Below are 17,360 nucleotides of genomic sequence, written 5' to 3' on the forward strand. Positions count from 1 at the left end.
TTAACGGCGTGTTTAGTGTTGGGTACTTTCATCGTGATTAAGCTTAGAAAACCTCCGACAGACGTGGACTCATATAGGCCTATCAGTCAACTACCATCTCTGGGAAAAAACTGACGTTACCAGCGAGATTCTCAAATTTCAATTTGGTTTCATGACACTTCTGAGCAGCTACATTGGATTAATAAATTTCGCTTTAGAAGCTTTGAAAAGAAGGAATTTGCAATCGCTGCCTTCCTTGATATACAACAGGCTTTTGACAGAGCACCCCGGACTGCTATACAAAACGAAGAGACTTCTCAGATCTCAACTGTACCGGGTTGTGAAAAGTTTTCTAGAGGATCGCACATTTCATGTCTCTGCTGATGGGTACTGTAACGAATTGATTTTTACTATTTCGCTCGCTACGTAAATGCGCGGCTAGCGACGATAATGCCCTCTTCGACGCCGGTGAGGATTCCCGCGTTGACTCTTGCGGCGGTACGCCTACCTCGCGTCCTCTGCCTCGCCGAGTCTTTTCCGTACCGGTCGCGTAATAGACTCGCTACTGGTCTTTTGCGACTTGGAGGATGTTAAGATGAGCCTTCCTAGCGAGGCTAAGCAGTGATGCCTGCAGTCACCACTCTTCGCTCCACTCCGGAGTTTGGTCGGGACTTCGTCGGCCTGGCCCTCAGCAGATTTCTCGTAGACGCGCGCTACACCTTACCTTGCACCCTCTGGATCTCAGCTTGGCAGTCTCAGCTTATGTAGACGTGACTGTCGTTGGGCTTCATGACTCTTTATCCGAATTATTTGGCATTAACTTGGGTTTCCACTCGCGTTGGTACGATCACTTGCACGACATTCACTTGACTGTTCATCCAGCGTGCGTAGGTCCTCCTTTTATACGCAGACTTGGTCCTGTAATTTTCCTCCAGACTGAACGCGTGATCGTGTCCAAAGTACAAAGGGTCCCGTTAGTTCACGGTCTCTCCGCTTTGAGGGGGTCCGAAGTCCGCAACTTTACCGTTAAAACGGGTCTAAAGACCGCAGTTTCACCGTTATAACGGGTCCAAAGCCCGCAGAGGTGCCGGTAGTTTACGGTCTCTCCTCTTTGTGCGTGTCCGAAGTCCGCAGACTCACCGTTATGTTGGGTCCAAAGTCTGCAGATTCACCACTATTATTTCCATTTTTCCTCTGCATGCAGCTCTTCCCGCTGTTGCTATGCAGAGCTCTCCTGCACTTGCAAACGTAGGGAGTTTTATAACTCCTCACATCTCCCCCTTTCTTCGGAAACTTTTTTTGGGCTTTGGAATGTCGCAGGGTACGTTTTAAAATTCTTCATTCTTTCCAGCTTGTCTCCTGCTTCTGCATTCTGACTCCTCTATTTCCTCACGATCCCACTTCCTGGTGAGGCCGAGGGTTCCTTGGATCTTGTATGGCCTTACCTTATTAAACCCCATTGGTTATTCAGTATTTCGACTTTGGCGTCTTGATCTTTGAAAACTCCTTGCTGACAACTCCAAGCCGGCGACGGGGACCTCCACTTCGCCCCTTACTGTTGTCGCTGGCCGCGGCCTTCCACCTCGGCCTGACGCAGCTGCTGCCGTTGCCGTTGATGGTGCTGCAGTTGTGGCTGCCGCTGCGGTTGTTGTTGCTGCTGCTGATGCCACTGTTGTTGATGCCGCTGCTGCTGAAGTCGGTACTGCTGCTGTTGCGTCCGCCCCTTTTTTCCCCCACGGCTTGTGTACCCTCCTCTAACTCCGTATCGTCCTCTCCCTTTATCACGTAACGCACGTAAAGTGTGCCCCTAGTAAGACAGTTACTACTATTATTTCCCCTCGGTTGTGCCCGGCTTCAGCTCACTAATGTCAGTCCTTTTTTCTTTGCCACTCAGGCTGTGCCTCAAGTTGCAAATGACCGGGGAAATAAAATTCGTGATGGTGTATGGCCCGTCAAATCTGGGGGATAATTTTGCCGCGAAGCCATCCACCACTTTGAACAGGTGGTGCTCCTTGATCCAGACCATATCGACAATCTTCGGAGTCCGTGGCCTCCTACGTAGTGCCTGATCCTTCGCTGCCTTTTTTATATTCAGCTTGACAACCTCAAATATTGCACTTAACTTCTGTGGGTTTTCTGCTGGTGTTTGTGTAGACTTGCCGGAGCCGATCGTGTGCTCGTCGTTCAGAGCCTTTGTATGCCTGGTTTTTCTACCCTGAGTAATGAACGCTGGCGAGTATCCGGTGGACTCCGCCATGCTGGTATTTACTGCCAGTTGCAACTCTGACCATTTGCCATTTTATGTCCTCTGGTCAGCTCCCGCAAACTGAGCGATCATAGTCTTCACCGTCCTGTTCGCCCTCTCCATCGGGTTCTCTTGCGGTGTGTACGAAATAGTAAATTGGTGCCGCACACCTAACTCTTCCAGGAATTTTTTAAAAGACCTACTGGTGAATTGCTTCCAAAACGATTATCTCCCTTATGGCCTTTTGCAACGATTCGGTGGTCGCCTTCCGCGTGGGCACCATCTTGGTCCACTTGGCATCATTCCCGTGTTTTGACCGCGACAGTGGTCCGACGAAATCGGCGCACACTGCCCATGGCCGGGAATCTGCGTCAACATCTTGTCGGCCGCCTGCAACTAGTTCGGCTTGTACCTCATAGAGCTTTCGCAGTTCCGTACGTAGTGGGCACTACTGTGCATGCCCGGCCAGTGATACCTTGACTTGATTTCTTCCAGAAAGCGTTTTCTAAATACTATTGAATTTCGGATTAAATTTGGTTAAAATCGGATAACTCTATCATATAGCTGCCATAGGAAAGATCGAAAAATATGTACATATGTAAATAATCAAAAAAAAATTAAAACGTCGTTGTTTTTAATCCCACGAGCATGATTTTCAAAATATAGAGTATAGAAAGACGGAACCTTCTCCGTCGGCTCCGATGACAGCTCGGCTCTGGCCTCTTCGCTGTTTCCGTTATTACGTGGGGACCTGTACCGGTAACGGGATCCCCACGAGCGCGAACTTCTCTCTTCGCTGGGCATATATTAGAGGCCCGGTAACAGTAGATGTACCTATGTACCTATGTATCCTCCTCTAACCTGCTTATCGCGCTTCTGTGGTGCACGCTCTCCAACTGTACGTGCGAAATAAAATTTGTGATTGTTTATGGCCCGTCATATTTGGGGGCCAATTTTGCCGAGAAGCCGTCCACCGCTTTGGACAGGTGGTGCTCCTTGGCCCAGACCTTATCGCCTCCTTCGCAGGTTATAATGTCGTGCTTGATCCTGTGCTGCCTTCTCTATATTTCGCCTGACTACTTCAAAGATTTCGGCTAGTTTCTGGATGTTTTCTGGTGGTGTCTGCGTTGCCTTGCCGGTCTCGACTGTGTGCTCGTCGTAGAGAGCCTTTGTGAGCTTTGGTTCTCGACCCTGGGTGATGAATGCTGGCGAGTATCCGGTGGACTTCGCCCCGCTGGTATTTACTACCAGTTGCAGCTCTGGCCATTTTTCATTTTATGTCCTCTGGTCAGCTCCCGGAAACCGAGCGATCATAGTCTTCACCGTCCTGTTCGCCCTCATCGTCGGGTTCTCTTGCAGTGTGTATGGAACAGTAAATTGGTGCCGCACACCCAACGCTCACCGTGTGGTACCTCACAGCCACCCTTTCCGGCTGCCCAAGTGACCGGCCGATGGTGTGACGTGGTTTACTGCAATAACCCTTTATCTAGATCTGCTGGGTATGCATTATTTCCACGCGACCACGTTCCCGTTTCCTGCTCTGTGGGAAATATGGCGATTCATCCGATCGCCCTCCATCATATAGTTCGGCTATTTTTGTGGGCTTTGTACCAACTTTCTCGTCATCTCCGCTATCCAGTGTTCCTGGTTCCTTATCCTAAGGGCCTGCCATCGTTGTCTTTACTCGGCGGCATGTCGCTGGCAACGGCTGCCTCGACAGGGCGTCCGCCACGACATTCAGCTGACCTTTCCTGTAGAATATCTTGCAATCCTTCTCGACGGGCTCTCTATGCTGTTGAGCCATTTTAGGGCCATGTGATCCGTTATCCCATTCAAGTGGAATCCCTCTAGGTATGGACGCAAATTTTTTATGGCCCACATAATTGCCAAACACTCTTTTTCTGTTGCGGAGTAATTTCTTTCCGCTCCATTCACGGAGCGACTTGAGGCGACTTGTCTCGCCTTGTTCACAATGTTAGGTGAGTATGGCGTCAAGCTCATAATTGCTGGCGTCTGCCTGTAGGACGAACGTTTTCGTGAAGTCAGGACACATCGGGATTGGGACTGCGACCAGCCTGGCTTTGACCGCTTTGAATGCCTGCTGGTGGTCGTCGGTCCATTCCCACTTTACCTTTTTCCGCAGTAGGGCGTTTAGTGGCTGGACAAATGTGGCGAAATCAAGACGAAGCGTAGATACCACGATGCCACTCCTATATACAGCCTCAGTTCCTTAACGTTAGCTGGGGGCTCCAGCAACGCTATCGCCGCTACCTTCTCCTGATCAGTTCCAATTCCTTGGTTCGTGATGCGATGCCTCAAGTACTGTAGCTCTTTCCTGAAGAATTTTGGACTTGTCTACGTTCACCTTCACCCGCAGACTTCGGAACACTTCCCTCAGGCTGTTCTTGTGCTCCTCCAGCATCCATCCGATGACAAAGATATCGTCCTGGTACGCAAAGGCGTGTGGCAACATCTCGGGCCCTATGACCTGGTCGAGCGCCCTTGGAAATGTTGCCGACGCTGAGTGCAGTCGGAATGGCATCACTTTCCATTGGAACATTCCCTTTCCTGGTACTGTCTGTTCTTCTCCTCCAACGCTATCGGTATAAGTAGCCTGAATCTCAAGGACGGGTACTGCCTTGAGATCCAACCACATTATATATTTTGCCTCTCCTAATTGATCCAGAACGTAGTTTATCATAGGCATTGGGTACGCATCAACATCGCGTTCGCCTGTCCGCCAACTCTTCGCTTATAAAGCTCGCCGTGGCCCCGGTGTCCACCGTGACCTTCACTTTCCTTTTGTTTATGACCACTGTGGCGGAAAGTTGCATCTCTTCCGCCTTCATGTCGCCCATTAAGTTCGAGAGTAAGCACTGTGCGATCCCTGGCCGCCCCTTTCCGCTTTTGCGCAGCATTCTCCGTTCCTGACGGCGATTTACCTGCAGAATGTAATCCACCTGTTGCGACACTCTTTCGCCCAGTGGTTCGGGCTTCCACATCTTCGGCATGCCTGAGATGAGTTGGACACGTATCCCGGCCGTGCGTTACGCTTATCGGGTCCTTCCTGGCAGCGCCTGCATGTTGCTGCCTGCTCCCTCCTCATGGCCGGCGCATGATATTGGGCCTTTGAGGCGTTCTCCTGTTCAAATTGCTCCCTTGACAGGTCGAGCTCCTTAAATTCATCCGCCAACGACTGCATATCCACCATAAAGTCCTTGAAGCTTTCGCCGAAGCCTTGCTTCCACTGCCTGACCTGATCTGCTAGTTTGATCATGTAAACCCTGGCCTACATACTCCTGCCCTGCTCTGCAATTGTCCGTTCGTCGTTCGCGGCTGTTTTCCTGCCGCTCGCGACTGCTACTCCTGCCGGCGTTTTGCATGCTGCATACGTCTAGGCTTCGCACCAGGACTTCAGCTCCGGGAACTTTTACGCCGATCGACGGGTATTTGGCATAATTGTGGTTGTCTACGCCTACCTCGCGTCCTCTGCATAAGCGTTTCTCTATCCGAGACATATAGAAGATTTCGAGTTTTTTTCAGCAAACATAATGACCGTTCTAACTGAAGCAGTTCCGCTTTCTTCTATGATTATCTGGTTTGGAAAGCAGTTGACCGGTTTGTCTGTTTTTCAATAGTGTAGGTGAGTGATAGCTCGTTATGTATTGTGGCAATATCTGACTGGGCATCCTCTTCTAGCGCGTGGATGTGCTGTCGGGACAGTGCGTCAGCGAAGTAGTTCTCTTTTTCTGGCTTATAAAAAATTTGGGCGTTGTGCTCGCAATGAAAGCTTTCCAGTAAAGTCTTTAAAAGAACACCTATAGTAACTAGCTAGCCCGAGAAATGATCTGACATTAAATAGTGTGGTCGGTTGTTCGTAGTTACGGATTGCGTCTACTTTGTTAGGGCATGTTCTTATGCCTCCACGTGAAACCACGAAACCTAAATTCTATACATTTTCTTTAAAAAAATTAGATTTCTCACGCGAAACTCTCATGTTGGGCTCATATAATTTGTCTAAAACCCATGCTATGTGTTTCACATGCTCGTGCATATTTTCTGAAAAAATAATTACGTCGTCGACGTAGACATAGCATGATTTCCCTATTTATTCCCTGAGTACATCGTCGATGGCTCTCTGAAAAATGCTGGGTCCATTTTTCCATATTTCCCATTTCCTTCTGAGAAGGCCGTTTTTTCCCTGTCGTTTTCGGCGATTAGTATCTGATGAAAACCAGACTTCAAATCTAATGTTGTAATTTACCATTTTTCCTAAGTTTTAAGTTCGGGATACGGTATTTGTCATCTATTGTCTTCAAACTAAACTTTCTGAAGTCTATTACTAGACGTTTTTTTGTGTTGCCCTTTTCATCGGTCCCTTTTTTATCTGCGACCCAAACAGGGTTGTTATATAGAGACCGAGATGGTCGGATTATGCCGTCTCGTAACATCGCTTTTGTTTCTGTTTTTTCAAAGTCGGACACGCCCATCGGGAGTGAATACAATTTTGAATACATCGGATCTTCATTTTCTGTCAGGGTAGTCAATAATGTCAGTATTGTACGGCAGCGCTTCGTTTGGCTCTGCAAATAGGGTTTGCTTTTAAACAGAACAATTTAGAAAAACAAATCAGATGGTTATAAACCAAGCTTTTGCATAAGCCCATGCATTTTCTGGTTAAATTTTTCCACCTTCACGTTTTCGGCATTTATTTTGTCTTTGATATAAGACGAAACATCAAATGTTGTGAGATCAGGGTGTAGCCGAGAAACAAATATTTGTTTCGTTTGTGGAATTACAATGAGGGGTTTTGCTACTGCAGACTGTGGGTCTGCCGGCCGGTAGTCCGGTCTCAAAAACCTCTTGTGGGGAAATATTAAGCGGATTAGGTGGTATTACAGGTCGAGAACCACCTTCAGACAAATCTGAACTTTTTAGGCATTGGTCTCATACACTCCACTGTGGATTAATCGGAGTCCGAATCTTTTTTAGCTGCAGATCTTAGCAACATTTGAGGGGTTGCTAAAGTCGGCTGCTCATCCGCAGAGGAGTTTTGCTGGTCGTTTTGAAGTTGCGGGACGATTCCCTCAAGCCTACCACCACCAGCTTTTTGCGCTTCGGGGACTCATCTAATAGCTTAAGGCTATTAAGCTGCGAGTCCAGCGCTGAGAGTAGATAATAAGCCTTGGCAAAACTATCTCTAGCTATGCCAAAACTAGTGGTCAGTCCCTTAAGGCCTCCTTTAGTTTGGCTCATGAAGGACTTCATTTCCTTCGCAACTTAGCGACAAGCTCCACAGCAGAACTGCAAACCAAGGCCTTTACTTAGATCGTCACTTGTCCGCCCTGTGAATCCAGCGCACTTAGTGTGCACCATCCTGTCACAAAGCCAACAAGTGAGTTTACCCTGCTCAGGCATTATTACCTGAAGCCAGGTTTTTTTTAAGCAGACATTTTAGGATTCCATGTTTATTATGTTACGGACCAGAGAAAATCAAATCGAAATTTGTAAGCGAGCAACTCAAATGTACCGCAAGAGCGTATAAATTGCACGCTTAGAACTTTCGAGTATGTTAGTACAAAAGAGAAAGCGGGAGAGCGGGTCAGTTAATATGCATGCACTTCTAACAACAACACTACTGTTGACGGACGAAGCACAAAAGAAAGTAGTCAAAAAGACAAAAATCAGATCGTTAAAGTTTATTATTTTATGATAAAACGCACAAAATTCACTCGCGAAGCGAACGGCTTTGAAAACAAGTGTATTTAAATGTTTAAATATTCAAATTTAAAATAGAACCACCGCTGGTTTGTATAGATAAAAATGAAAAATTCCGAGCGCACAAAAAAACACGACCTTTACCTTGAAGAGAGCGAAAAGTTTTTGTTTTTCTAAAACAAACAAAGATACAAATAATATACTTTTCTAAAACAAACAAAGATACAAATAATACCAATTCTGAAATCACTAGAAGAGAGATAAGACCACGAGAGGCGGAAAAAGAAAAAGAAAATTGAATTAATTGATTAAACATAAGAACCTATTTTATTGAACCTGTTACATTGTAAATAATAATAAGTAAATTTATAACCTATTTTATACATTGTAAATAATAATAAGTAAAATTATATAACTAAAATTAATGCATAAAATTGTTTTTTTTTTTTTTTTACGACGCGCGTGTCCCACGGCCACGCCTCCCGCCCAACCGACCGAGGGGCGCTGCCGTGTATCATACGGCTCGGTTCGCGAGAAAAGAGTCGCGACTTAGAAAAACAAGAAAATGGCTGAGGAAAATGAGGAGGAACACAATAAGATCTAATTATGAGCTAAAAAAGTCAGAAGAGATCGCTTTAAGAGCGGCAGAGAGTCAGAAATAGATATAATAGGATAAAGTCTCTTATAGTCAGAACACAAAACTCTGTAGGGATCATGCAGTTCATAGTTAGATCTACATTGATTTAAAATTAGAGGGATGTAATTTCTGGTAATCTACTTGGAACAGAAAAGTTTAGCCTGCTTACTAAGTCGGGGCTATCAATTTTACCACAAATAAGATTAAACTTAAAAACTGTTCCAAGCATCGTTCTACGGTTGGCTAGGGAGGGTAAATTAATTATAAGTAGTCTACTAGAATAAGAGGGTAATAAAAGGTTTGCATCCCTATTTAGGGCAAAAAGTAAAAATTTTTTTGGACCGATTCAATACGATCCGAATGAACTCCATATTGGGGACTCCAGACCGGTGATCCATATTCAAGAATTGGACGAACAAGCGAAATAAATAAATTTTTAGTTATGTAAGGGTCGTCAAATTCCTTTGACCACCTTTTTATAAATCCAAGCACACTCCTGGCTTTATTCACCATAGACGAAATATGGATAGAAAATTTTAATTTTGGGTCCAGAAGAACCCCAAGATCATCACCCTGAGTTGTTCTGTCCAAAGAGCACCCACTTAAAGTGTAAGCCCCCCGTATTGGGTCAGTTCGACAAAACGTCATAAGCTTACACTTATAGCCGTTTAAGTTGAGTAATTTATCACTACACCATGTTTATAAGCTATCTAGATCGGATTGTAAATTCGAACGGCAAGAAATGTCCTTATACTGCAAGCACAATTTAACATCATCACCCTTTGTGTCCTGCCATTCAGATAACTTAAGATCCATTCTAGAAGATCAACTGGGAAACCTAATTAGTCAAGTGTTCTTACAAGAAGTGAATGATTTACAGAGTCAAATGCTTTACTAAAGTCAGTGTAAATGACATCTGATTGAAAATTGTGTTTAAAACCCCTAATCAGGAATGAAGTAAACTCCAAGAGATTAGTGGTTGTTGATCTTTGTTTTATAAAACCGTGTTGACACGGTGAAATTATTGACCTACACAGGTGCTGCAAGTGAGGGGTGATAACTTTTTCAAAAAGCTTAGGAATGGCAGACAATTTGGAGATACCTCTATAATTGCTTGCATCCGATTTGTTACCTTTTTTGTGAAGAGGAATGACAAAAGACTCCTTCCACATATGGGGAAACTGTGACGTTTCCAAAGGGAGGGTCAATAATTTGAGAAACGACTTGCACAAGGCTTCCGCGCAATACCTAAACACACAGCCAGGAATGCCATCGGGACCTGGTGAATATACAGGCTTAACACGCTGAAGATAGCAAAGTAGCGAGCTTTCGTTTAAAGTGGGACAGAATATTAAATTCGACTTGGATACAGCATAAGAATAGGGCTGATCATAGTGAGGTAAGTGAGGTGAGTATGTTGTTTGAAAAAACTGGGCAAATAAATCGGCTATTGCCTGTCCGATGTTGCCGTAGTATTTTCAAATGATAACGAGGAAGGGAAAGAAGAAGCTTAGTATTAACAAAATTATAAAACTGTTTCGGATCCTGCGCAAACTGGACCTTGCAACATTTAAATAGTTTTTGTAATACTGAGCATTAAGCACGGTAAAATTTGACCGAGCTTTTAAATATTTTGAAAAGATAGAGTGAGAACAGGTATTTTTAAATTTCCTATAAACTCTGGATTTTACATTTCTTAAGTGTGTCAACTCGTTATTGAACCAAGGAGGTTGGCTAGAGATAGACGGATAGTATTTCGGAACACAAGAATAAAAAAAAGTCTGGATTATAGTATTATATAAAATATATTTATGGCATCCGCCATATTATTGCAAGTGTAAAGATCGGACCAATTATAGCAAGATATTAAATTTCTTAGCCTCAAAAAGTCAGCCTTGCGAAAACAGTAAATTCGTTTAGCAGACTTGACAGATTGCTCTTTTATTATGGTACCTTTGTCTATTGTCACCTCAAGAGTAGGATGATATGGATCTTTAGGTTGAGTAATTGGTGCTACCCTGGAGAGAAACACATTTTCAGGATTAGATACAAAACAGAGGTCCAGTAAACGACCTAGACAATTTCGTATATGATTGACTTGCGATAATGAAGTGTCAAGCAAGCCGTCAATAAAGTCATTTTGTGCTGTACAGGGTTGCCCATATTCGACGGACCCATGTTTTTTTTTTTAAATCAAAGAAAAAAAATAAAAATTTGTCGGTTGGCAATCTTAATCATTTAATTTGTTCCAAGTAGATTTGTTTACATCAATTTTTGAATATGATATCTTTCAAATGGCCGCCTCTGGCGTTGATGGCGTATTGTGCCCTTTTTGCAGCATTTTCCATCGTTTTCGCCAACATTTCGGCCGGAATAGCGGCTATTTCTTCACGAATGTTTTCCTTGAGCTCTTCTAGGGTCCTTGGCTTGTTAACGTAAACCTTTGACTTCAAATATCCCCACAAGAAGAAGTCAGGCGGCGTCAAATCGGGCGAACGCGGTGGCCAGTCCAAATCACCACTTTTCGACATCAAACGGCCCGGAAACAATTTCTTCAGAAAATTGATTGTTATGCGACTTGTGTGCGGTGGAGCGCCGTCTTGTTGAAACCAGAACTGCCTCATACGCTTTCGACGAATAATTGGCATCACCAAATTGGTCATCATGTCGCGATAACGCTCCTGGTTGATGGTAACAGCATGGCCATTTTCATTTTGGAAGAAAATCGGCCCAATGACCGTTTTCGAACTAACGCCGCACCAAACTGTGACTTTTTCGTCGTGAAGAGGCACTTCTTGAATCTTCTCAGGATTTTCAGTGGCGTAAATACGGCAATTTTGCTTATTTACGGTCCCATTCAATGTGAAATGGGCTTCATCGGACATGATAATTTAAGCACGTTGAGTTTTCACAATTGACTTGATCTGTTGAATGTAAATTTCCACTATTTCAGAGCGCTCGCGTGGCGTGTATTGTTCCATGGTAAAAATCTGCTTGGACTGACGCTTCAAACGCGGTTTGTCATTAAGCGATCTGGCATCTCTGTCAAAAGTTATGGCGTCGTCAGATGGGTCCATCGAATATGGGCAACCCTGTAGGCAGTAGGACATTTGCTCTTTCATCTGGGGACCAAATAGTTCCAGGAATATTAAAATCTCCTAGAACTACCAATTGATCCTTATCTGAAAGCTTATCCGAAACAGACTGTATGACAGACAAATGATTAAAATAAACTGAAGTTTCAGAGGATGGCGGAATATAGGAGCAAGTTATATAAATAAGACTATCGGGAACCGACAGCTTTACGCATATAAATTCTATGCTATTGAGCTCATCAAAAAGCACCTCCTCCGAAGTGAGGGTGGACTCAACCGCAATTAAGACTCCACCACCCCGCTTGGAAGGCCGGTCATGCCTGTATATTGTGTACATACCTGGAAAAACTTCGGAGTTAAGAATCTCCGACTTTAACCACGTTTCTGTAAACACAATAATATAGGATGCAAAAGAAAAGATATCAGAATGCAATTTAGTTAGCTTGCTACGCAAGCCCCTTGCATTTTGATAGGAAAGAAGAAGGCTTGATGTTAGTTTTTTGAGGAAGAGGAAGAAGAGGAAGATGTAGATGAAGGTTTAGTGGTCTGGCCACTCGAAGGAAGTTTTATTTCCACGGGCCTTTTTTTTATTTTTGATCCTAGCTTCGAAATCTTTTACCACCATATTAGCCGGCCAAAAATTGCCCGAACATATGGTTGAAAAAAGCTCGTCCGGGACAGTGATCCTGAAAGATGAAATATCCCGAGCGTAAGAAAAATTAAATTTTTCCACTTTAATGTTATCGGCCTTTGTTTTGCCTTGTATATAAGACATCGGATGATGATTGGTCAGGGGAAAGCCGAGAAACGAAAATCTGTTTCTTAAGTGGAACCACTGAAAGGGGTTTTGGCACTACAGTTTGAATTTCTGCAACAACAACTTGAGCCGGTAAATCGGCCTCAGAGTTCCCCTTTGTCGGTAAACAATTTGGGGCACCTGGAATCACTGGTTGTATGACCAGTGCGGACGAATCGAATAAGCTAGGGGTGCCGGTCTGAACGCTCTCCACTGAGGATTGATCGGAATGATCCGAATCTTTTTTTGCTGCCGATCTAAGCAACATTTGAGGATTTGTTGCGGTTTTCGGCTGCTCCTCAGTGGGGACCTTCTGGTCAACTGCGTGGGGCTGCGGGTGCTCCCCTTCGGCTGCCTTCCACCAGCGGCTTTTTTGCGCTTTGGAGACTCATCCAATAGCTTATAGCCAGCGCTGAGAGGAAATCATCTGCTCGGCGAAAACTATCTCTAGCCACGCCAAAACAGCTGATCAGCCCCTTTAAGCCACCTTTGGTTTGGCGCATGAACGATTTTATTTCGTTCGCAACCCCAAGACAAGTATCACATAAGTACTTCGGGTTTGGACCCTTAGCTAGGTCACAGCATGTTTGGCCGTTAAAACCAGTGCACAAAGCCAACAAGTCATTTTTGGTTGATCAGGCTTAATTATCTGACGGCATTTTTGATAAAAACAGGTCACATTTAATTCCTTTATTATTATTTATTTATTTATTTATTTACATTCTGTTCGCTTAAAGTTAAAACTAAAGCAACAGGGGTGGGGGGGGGGGTGCAGCCGTAGCTACTAGGGCTTTAGGCTGTGAAAATCTAGAAGCGTTTTTCTAAATATTAAATTCCGAAAATTTGGGTGGCTAATTAATATTTTTATTTTGGCAAAACGACAACGAAAAAAAGAATACGTGCGCTCGATAAGACTCAATTTCGACGAATGCTCTATTCTCCACAATCATACTTAAGCCTAGCTTACCGAAGGTTGGCGAAGACGGAGCGAACTCGCAGAGAGCGAACAAAAGCTTTATTGCGCTCCCGCCTTCGCCCTAAACTAACTTACAGTAAACTTCAAATTCAACAATACTTATTCTAACAATTCAAAAAAAAAAAAAACGAAAAACTGGCTTCAGCCAACACCGGCCCCGTTGAAGGCCCGTCCGGCTTCAACATATTGGAAGCGGCGCCAATTTATGGATGGCCCGCTTAAAAATCCCTCCTCCGCTGGTCCTCACTTCGACGACCCTGACCATGCCGTCCTCTCCTGCGTGAGTGGCGATGATCCTCCCTATCAGCCATTGTTGAGGCGGCAGGTTGTCCTCGGCGACGACGACCAGTTGTCCTTCCTGGATGTTGGGCTGCTCCTGGTGCCACTTGCCCCGAATTTGCAGGCCCAGCACATAATCCAGGGACCATCGCCGCCAGAACATTTGCCTGGCTGACGAGACAAGTTGCCATCGCCGCAAGCAACTGAGACCCGCCTGGTCCGGGGTCCGGAGTGCTGGGATGGGGAATAGCGGCCCGCCTGTCAGCAGGTGCCCTGGTGTTAGCGCTTCTCCGTCGCTGGGATCGTTGGATAGCGCGCCTAGCGGCCGGGAGTTCATCGCCGCCTCGATCCCGACGAGCACCGTCTCCAGCTCTTCTGCGGTTAGGAGCGCGCTGCCCACCGCTCGTAGGAGTAGGTGCTTTGCAGTTTTCACACCTGCCTCCCAAAGCCCGCCCATGTGCGGAGCCCGAGGCGGTGTGAATGCAAACTCGCATCCGCTTCTTGACGCGAATTCTCGAATGGCGTCTGCCTCCTTCTCTATGCGCTCCCGAAGGCCCTGGAAGTGGCGACTCGCTCCGACGAAGTTCGTCGCGTTGTCGCAGTGGACTGTGCGAGGGCATCCTCGGCGCCCAACGAACCTTTGGAAAGCCAATAAGAAGGAGTTAGTGGTTAAGTCTGACACAATTTCTAGATGAACCGCTTTGGACGCAAAACACACAAAAAGCGCTATGTAGGACTTATAAGGAGGCCTTCCACGAATTTTCAATGTCGTATAGACGGGGCCACAAAAATCAACGCCACAGATACTAAATGGGCGGAGAGCACGGAGACGATCTGCGGGTAAATTTCCCATAATTTGCGTCATTCGTCGAGGCTTGCATTTAAAGCAGCGAATACATGATCGAACTATTTGACTGCAGACCTCCTGAGCGTTTACGATCCAAATACGCTGTCGAAGGAGGCTCACAAGTGCTCGTGGCCCGACATGAAAATTGGTTAGATGCAAATGCCGGACATAGCTCTGCACAAATTGGGAGCATTTTGTCAACAGCAGGGGAAACTTGGCATCGTACGTTATAGGAGCATTTGCTAATCGCCCCCCAACTCGCAACAACGAAAAATTACACCACGTACCCGAGTCTTCATGAATGAATGGGTTCAATCGTTGAAGACTTGGACCAACTCTGGAATTCTTCCGAACTTTTCCAAGAACTTCGTGATACTCGTGTTTCTGGATGGTCTCGACAATTTTTAAGAAGGCTTCGTTGTACTCATTCGGAGACAGAGTTTTTTCAAAAACTATACTCTTGTCTCTGCATTTCCTTATAAAGCGGAACATGTAACCGAACACTCTAAGCAGCTTGAGGTGTGACGAAAATCCCTCGATGACATCCACCAGTTCCGACTTCCGTACCGTGGCGGCCATCGTTACCACAGTCTTCCTTGATTCTTCAATTAGGACCTTTTCATCAAGAACGAAATGTGAATTTTTGGGCCAGGTCTCTTCTCCATTCTTCAAAAAGGATGGTCCAGTAAACCAGATTGAATCGCTAATTTCCTCTATGTCACAACCTCTTGATACCATATCTGCTGGGTTCTGTTTAGTTGGGACATGCCGCCACGTAGCTTCTCCTGACCACTCCTGAATCTCCGCTACCCTATTCGAGACGAATATCGACAAAGAAGACGGATGGGATCGAATCCAATGCAACGTAACTTCCGAGTCTGACCAATATATTATCCGTTCGATAGGGACCTTTAATAGGGGTTTGATTCTATGACAGAGATCTGCGAGAAGGTGAGCGGCACATAACTCAAGCCTTGGGAGCGTTTTAGTCTTGAGCGGCGCTACTTTAGATTTTGACGTCAGTAATGACAGTTTAATACCTTCTGCAGTTTTGCTACGAATATAGACGCAAGCTCCATAAGCTCTCATGGATGCGTCGGCAAAGGCATGCAATTGAACCGGTGACATCGGATCGGTGTGCACATACCGCGGAATTGTTATCTCTTCCAAACGAGACAATGTAATTTTCAATTTATTCCACGCAGTTTCCAAATGCACAGGAATCGACTCATCCCAATCCAACTTGTTCAGCCAGAGTTCCTGCAATAGGATTTTTCCTCTGATTACGATAGGACTAAGCAAGCCGAGGGGGTCGAACAGCTTCGATGTCACCGATAGTATGTTCCGCTTTGTCGCTCTGAGACCCATGACGGAATTGTCAATTTCAAACTTGAAAGAATCTTCGTTAGGCAACCAGGATATGCCTAACGCCTTCGTCGACTCTGAATCCGAGATCGGTATGGATTTAACTGTGCTCTCAGATGCGGTGACCTCAGGTGAGTTCGAAAACCACTTTGTCAATTCAAACCCGGCGGTTTGAAGAACCTGAGACACTTCAGACCTAATAGATCTGAGCTCCTCGACGCATGCAGCACCAGTTAGCATATCATCGACGTAAAAGTCGGATCCAATCACTTCAGCAGCTCTAGGGAATGAAAGTTTAGCAGATTCACTCAACCTTTTTAAACACCGAATCGCTAGATATGGAGCTGGACCAGTTCCATATGTTACGGTGTTGAGCTGGTATAATCTCAAGGATTCTGAGGGGTCTCTTCTCCACACTATGAGTTGAAATGGCCTATCCGCTTCATTTACCATTACTTGGCGATATATTTTTTTAACATCGGCTGTCAGAGCAAACCTGTGCAGCCGGAAGCGGAGCAGTGTGGAGTATAACTCATCTTGGATAGTTGGGCCTACCATCAAGATATCATTTAGTGACACCTGAGATGACGTTTTGCAAGAGGCGTCAAACACGACACGCAACTTAGTAGACGTACTCTGGGGCCTAAGGACACACTGATGCGGAATAACATAATGTGGAGTCAAGGGAACTCTATTGTCTGTAGGAGACATATGACCTAACGCGAGGTATTCTTCCATGAATTCGAGATACATTTTCTTTAATTCAGGATCTCGCGACAACCTTCTTTCGAGCGACAGAAATCTCCTTTTTGCAACCTCGAATGAGTTGCCCAATCCAGTGGGATCAGATTTAAACGGCAATCTAACTTCAAACCGACCTGATGGCAAAACCTGAGTGGTCTTTCTATAGTGTTCTTCACACAACTTATGCTCAGGTGATAGAATTTTCTTTATAGATGGCATTTCTTCCAGTGACCAAAACTTTTGTAGTGTGCTATCAATCGATACTAATAGCTCTTCACTACAACTGAAACTATTCACAACATCTCTTGGGGCAGACGCCTTGTATCTGCCTGAAACAACCCATCCAAGTAGGGTCTTTTGAAGAGTTGGATAGTCAGGACCTTGCTTAATTTGACCAACAGCTAAAAGCTCGAAAAATGATTCTGCTCCTATCAACATATCTATTCTTTGTGGCTTGTAGAAATAGGGGTCTGCTAATGGTACGTTCTTAGGAATTTTCCAGTCACTGATATTCACAGACTGGTCCGGATGATATCCGGATATCGATTTCAAAATCCAGAAATCGAACGAAAATTCACTACCATTTATTCGCGACTTCACCACTGTGTGTACCTTTTTCTTAACTTGAGAATTGGATTCGCCAATACCAAGTAAGTTGATACACGATTCCTCTTTACGG

General features: G+C 45.1%; 2 protein-coding genes across 3 annotated transcripts in view; one reads left to right on the forward strand and one right to left on the reverse strand.

The window, feature by feature from the left end:
- Positions 1–17,360, forward strand: part of LOC108100543 (dnaJ homolog subfamily C member 16) — a 451,288-nt gene that overhangs the window by 68,719 nt on the left and 365,209 nt on the right. The gene's annotated exons all lie outside the window — the stretch shown is intronic.
- LOC122320889 lies at positions 11,557–12,300 on the reverse strand. The gene has a single exon (XM_043209501.1). It carries the CDS (start codon positions 12,009–12,011, stop codon positions 11,643–11,645), a length of 369 nt encoding a protein of 122 aa, XP_043065436.1. The 5' UTR covers positions 12,012–12,300; the 3' UTR covers positions 11,557–11,642.

This window comes from Drosophila ficusphila, unplaced genomic scaffold (genome assembly GCF_018152265.1).
Source record: "Drosophila ficusphila isolate 14025-0441.05 unplaced genomic scaffold, ASM1815226v1 contig_128, whole genome shotgun sequence".
Classification (NCBI taxonomy): domain Eukaryota; kingdom Metazoa; phylum Arthropoda; class Insecta; order Diptera; family Drosophilidae; genus Drosophila; species Drosophila ficusphila.

Coding starts and splice junctions, on each gene's coding strand:
- LOC122320889 (XM_043209501.1), bottom strand. CDS start 12,011: ATGTACACAATATACAGGCATGACCGGCCTTCCAAGCGGGGTGGTGGA.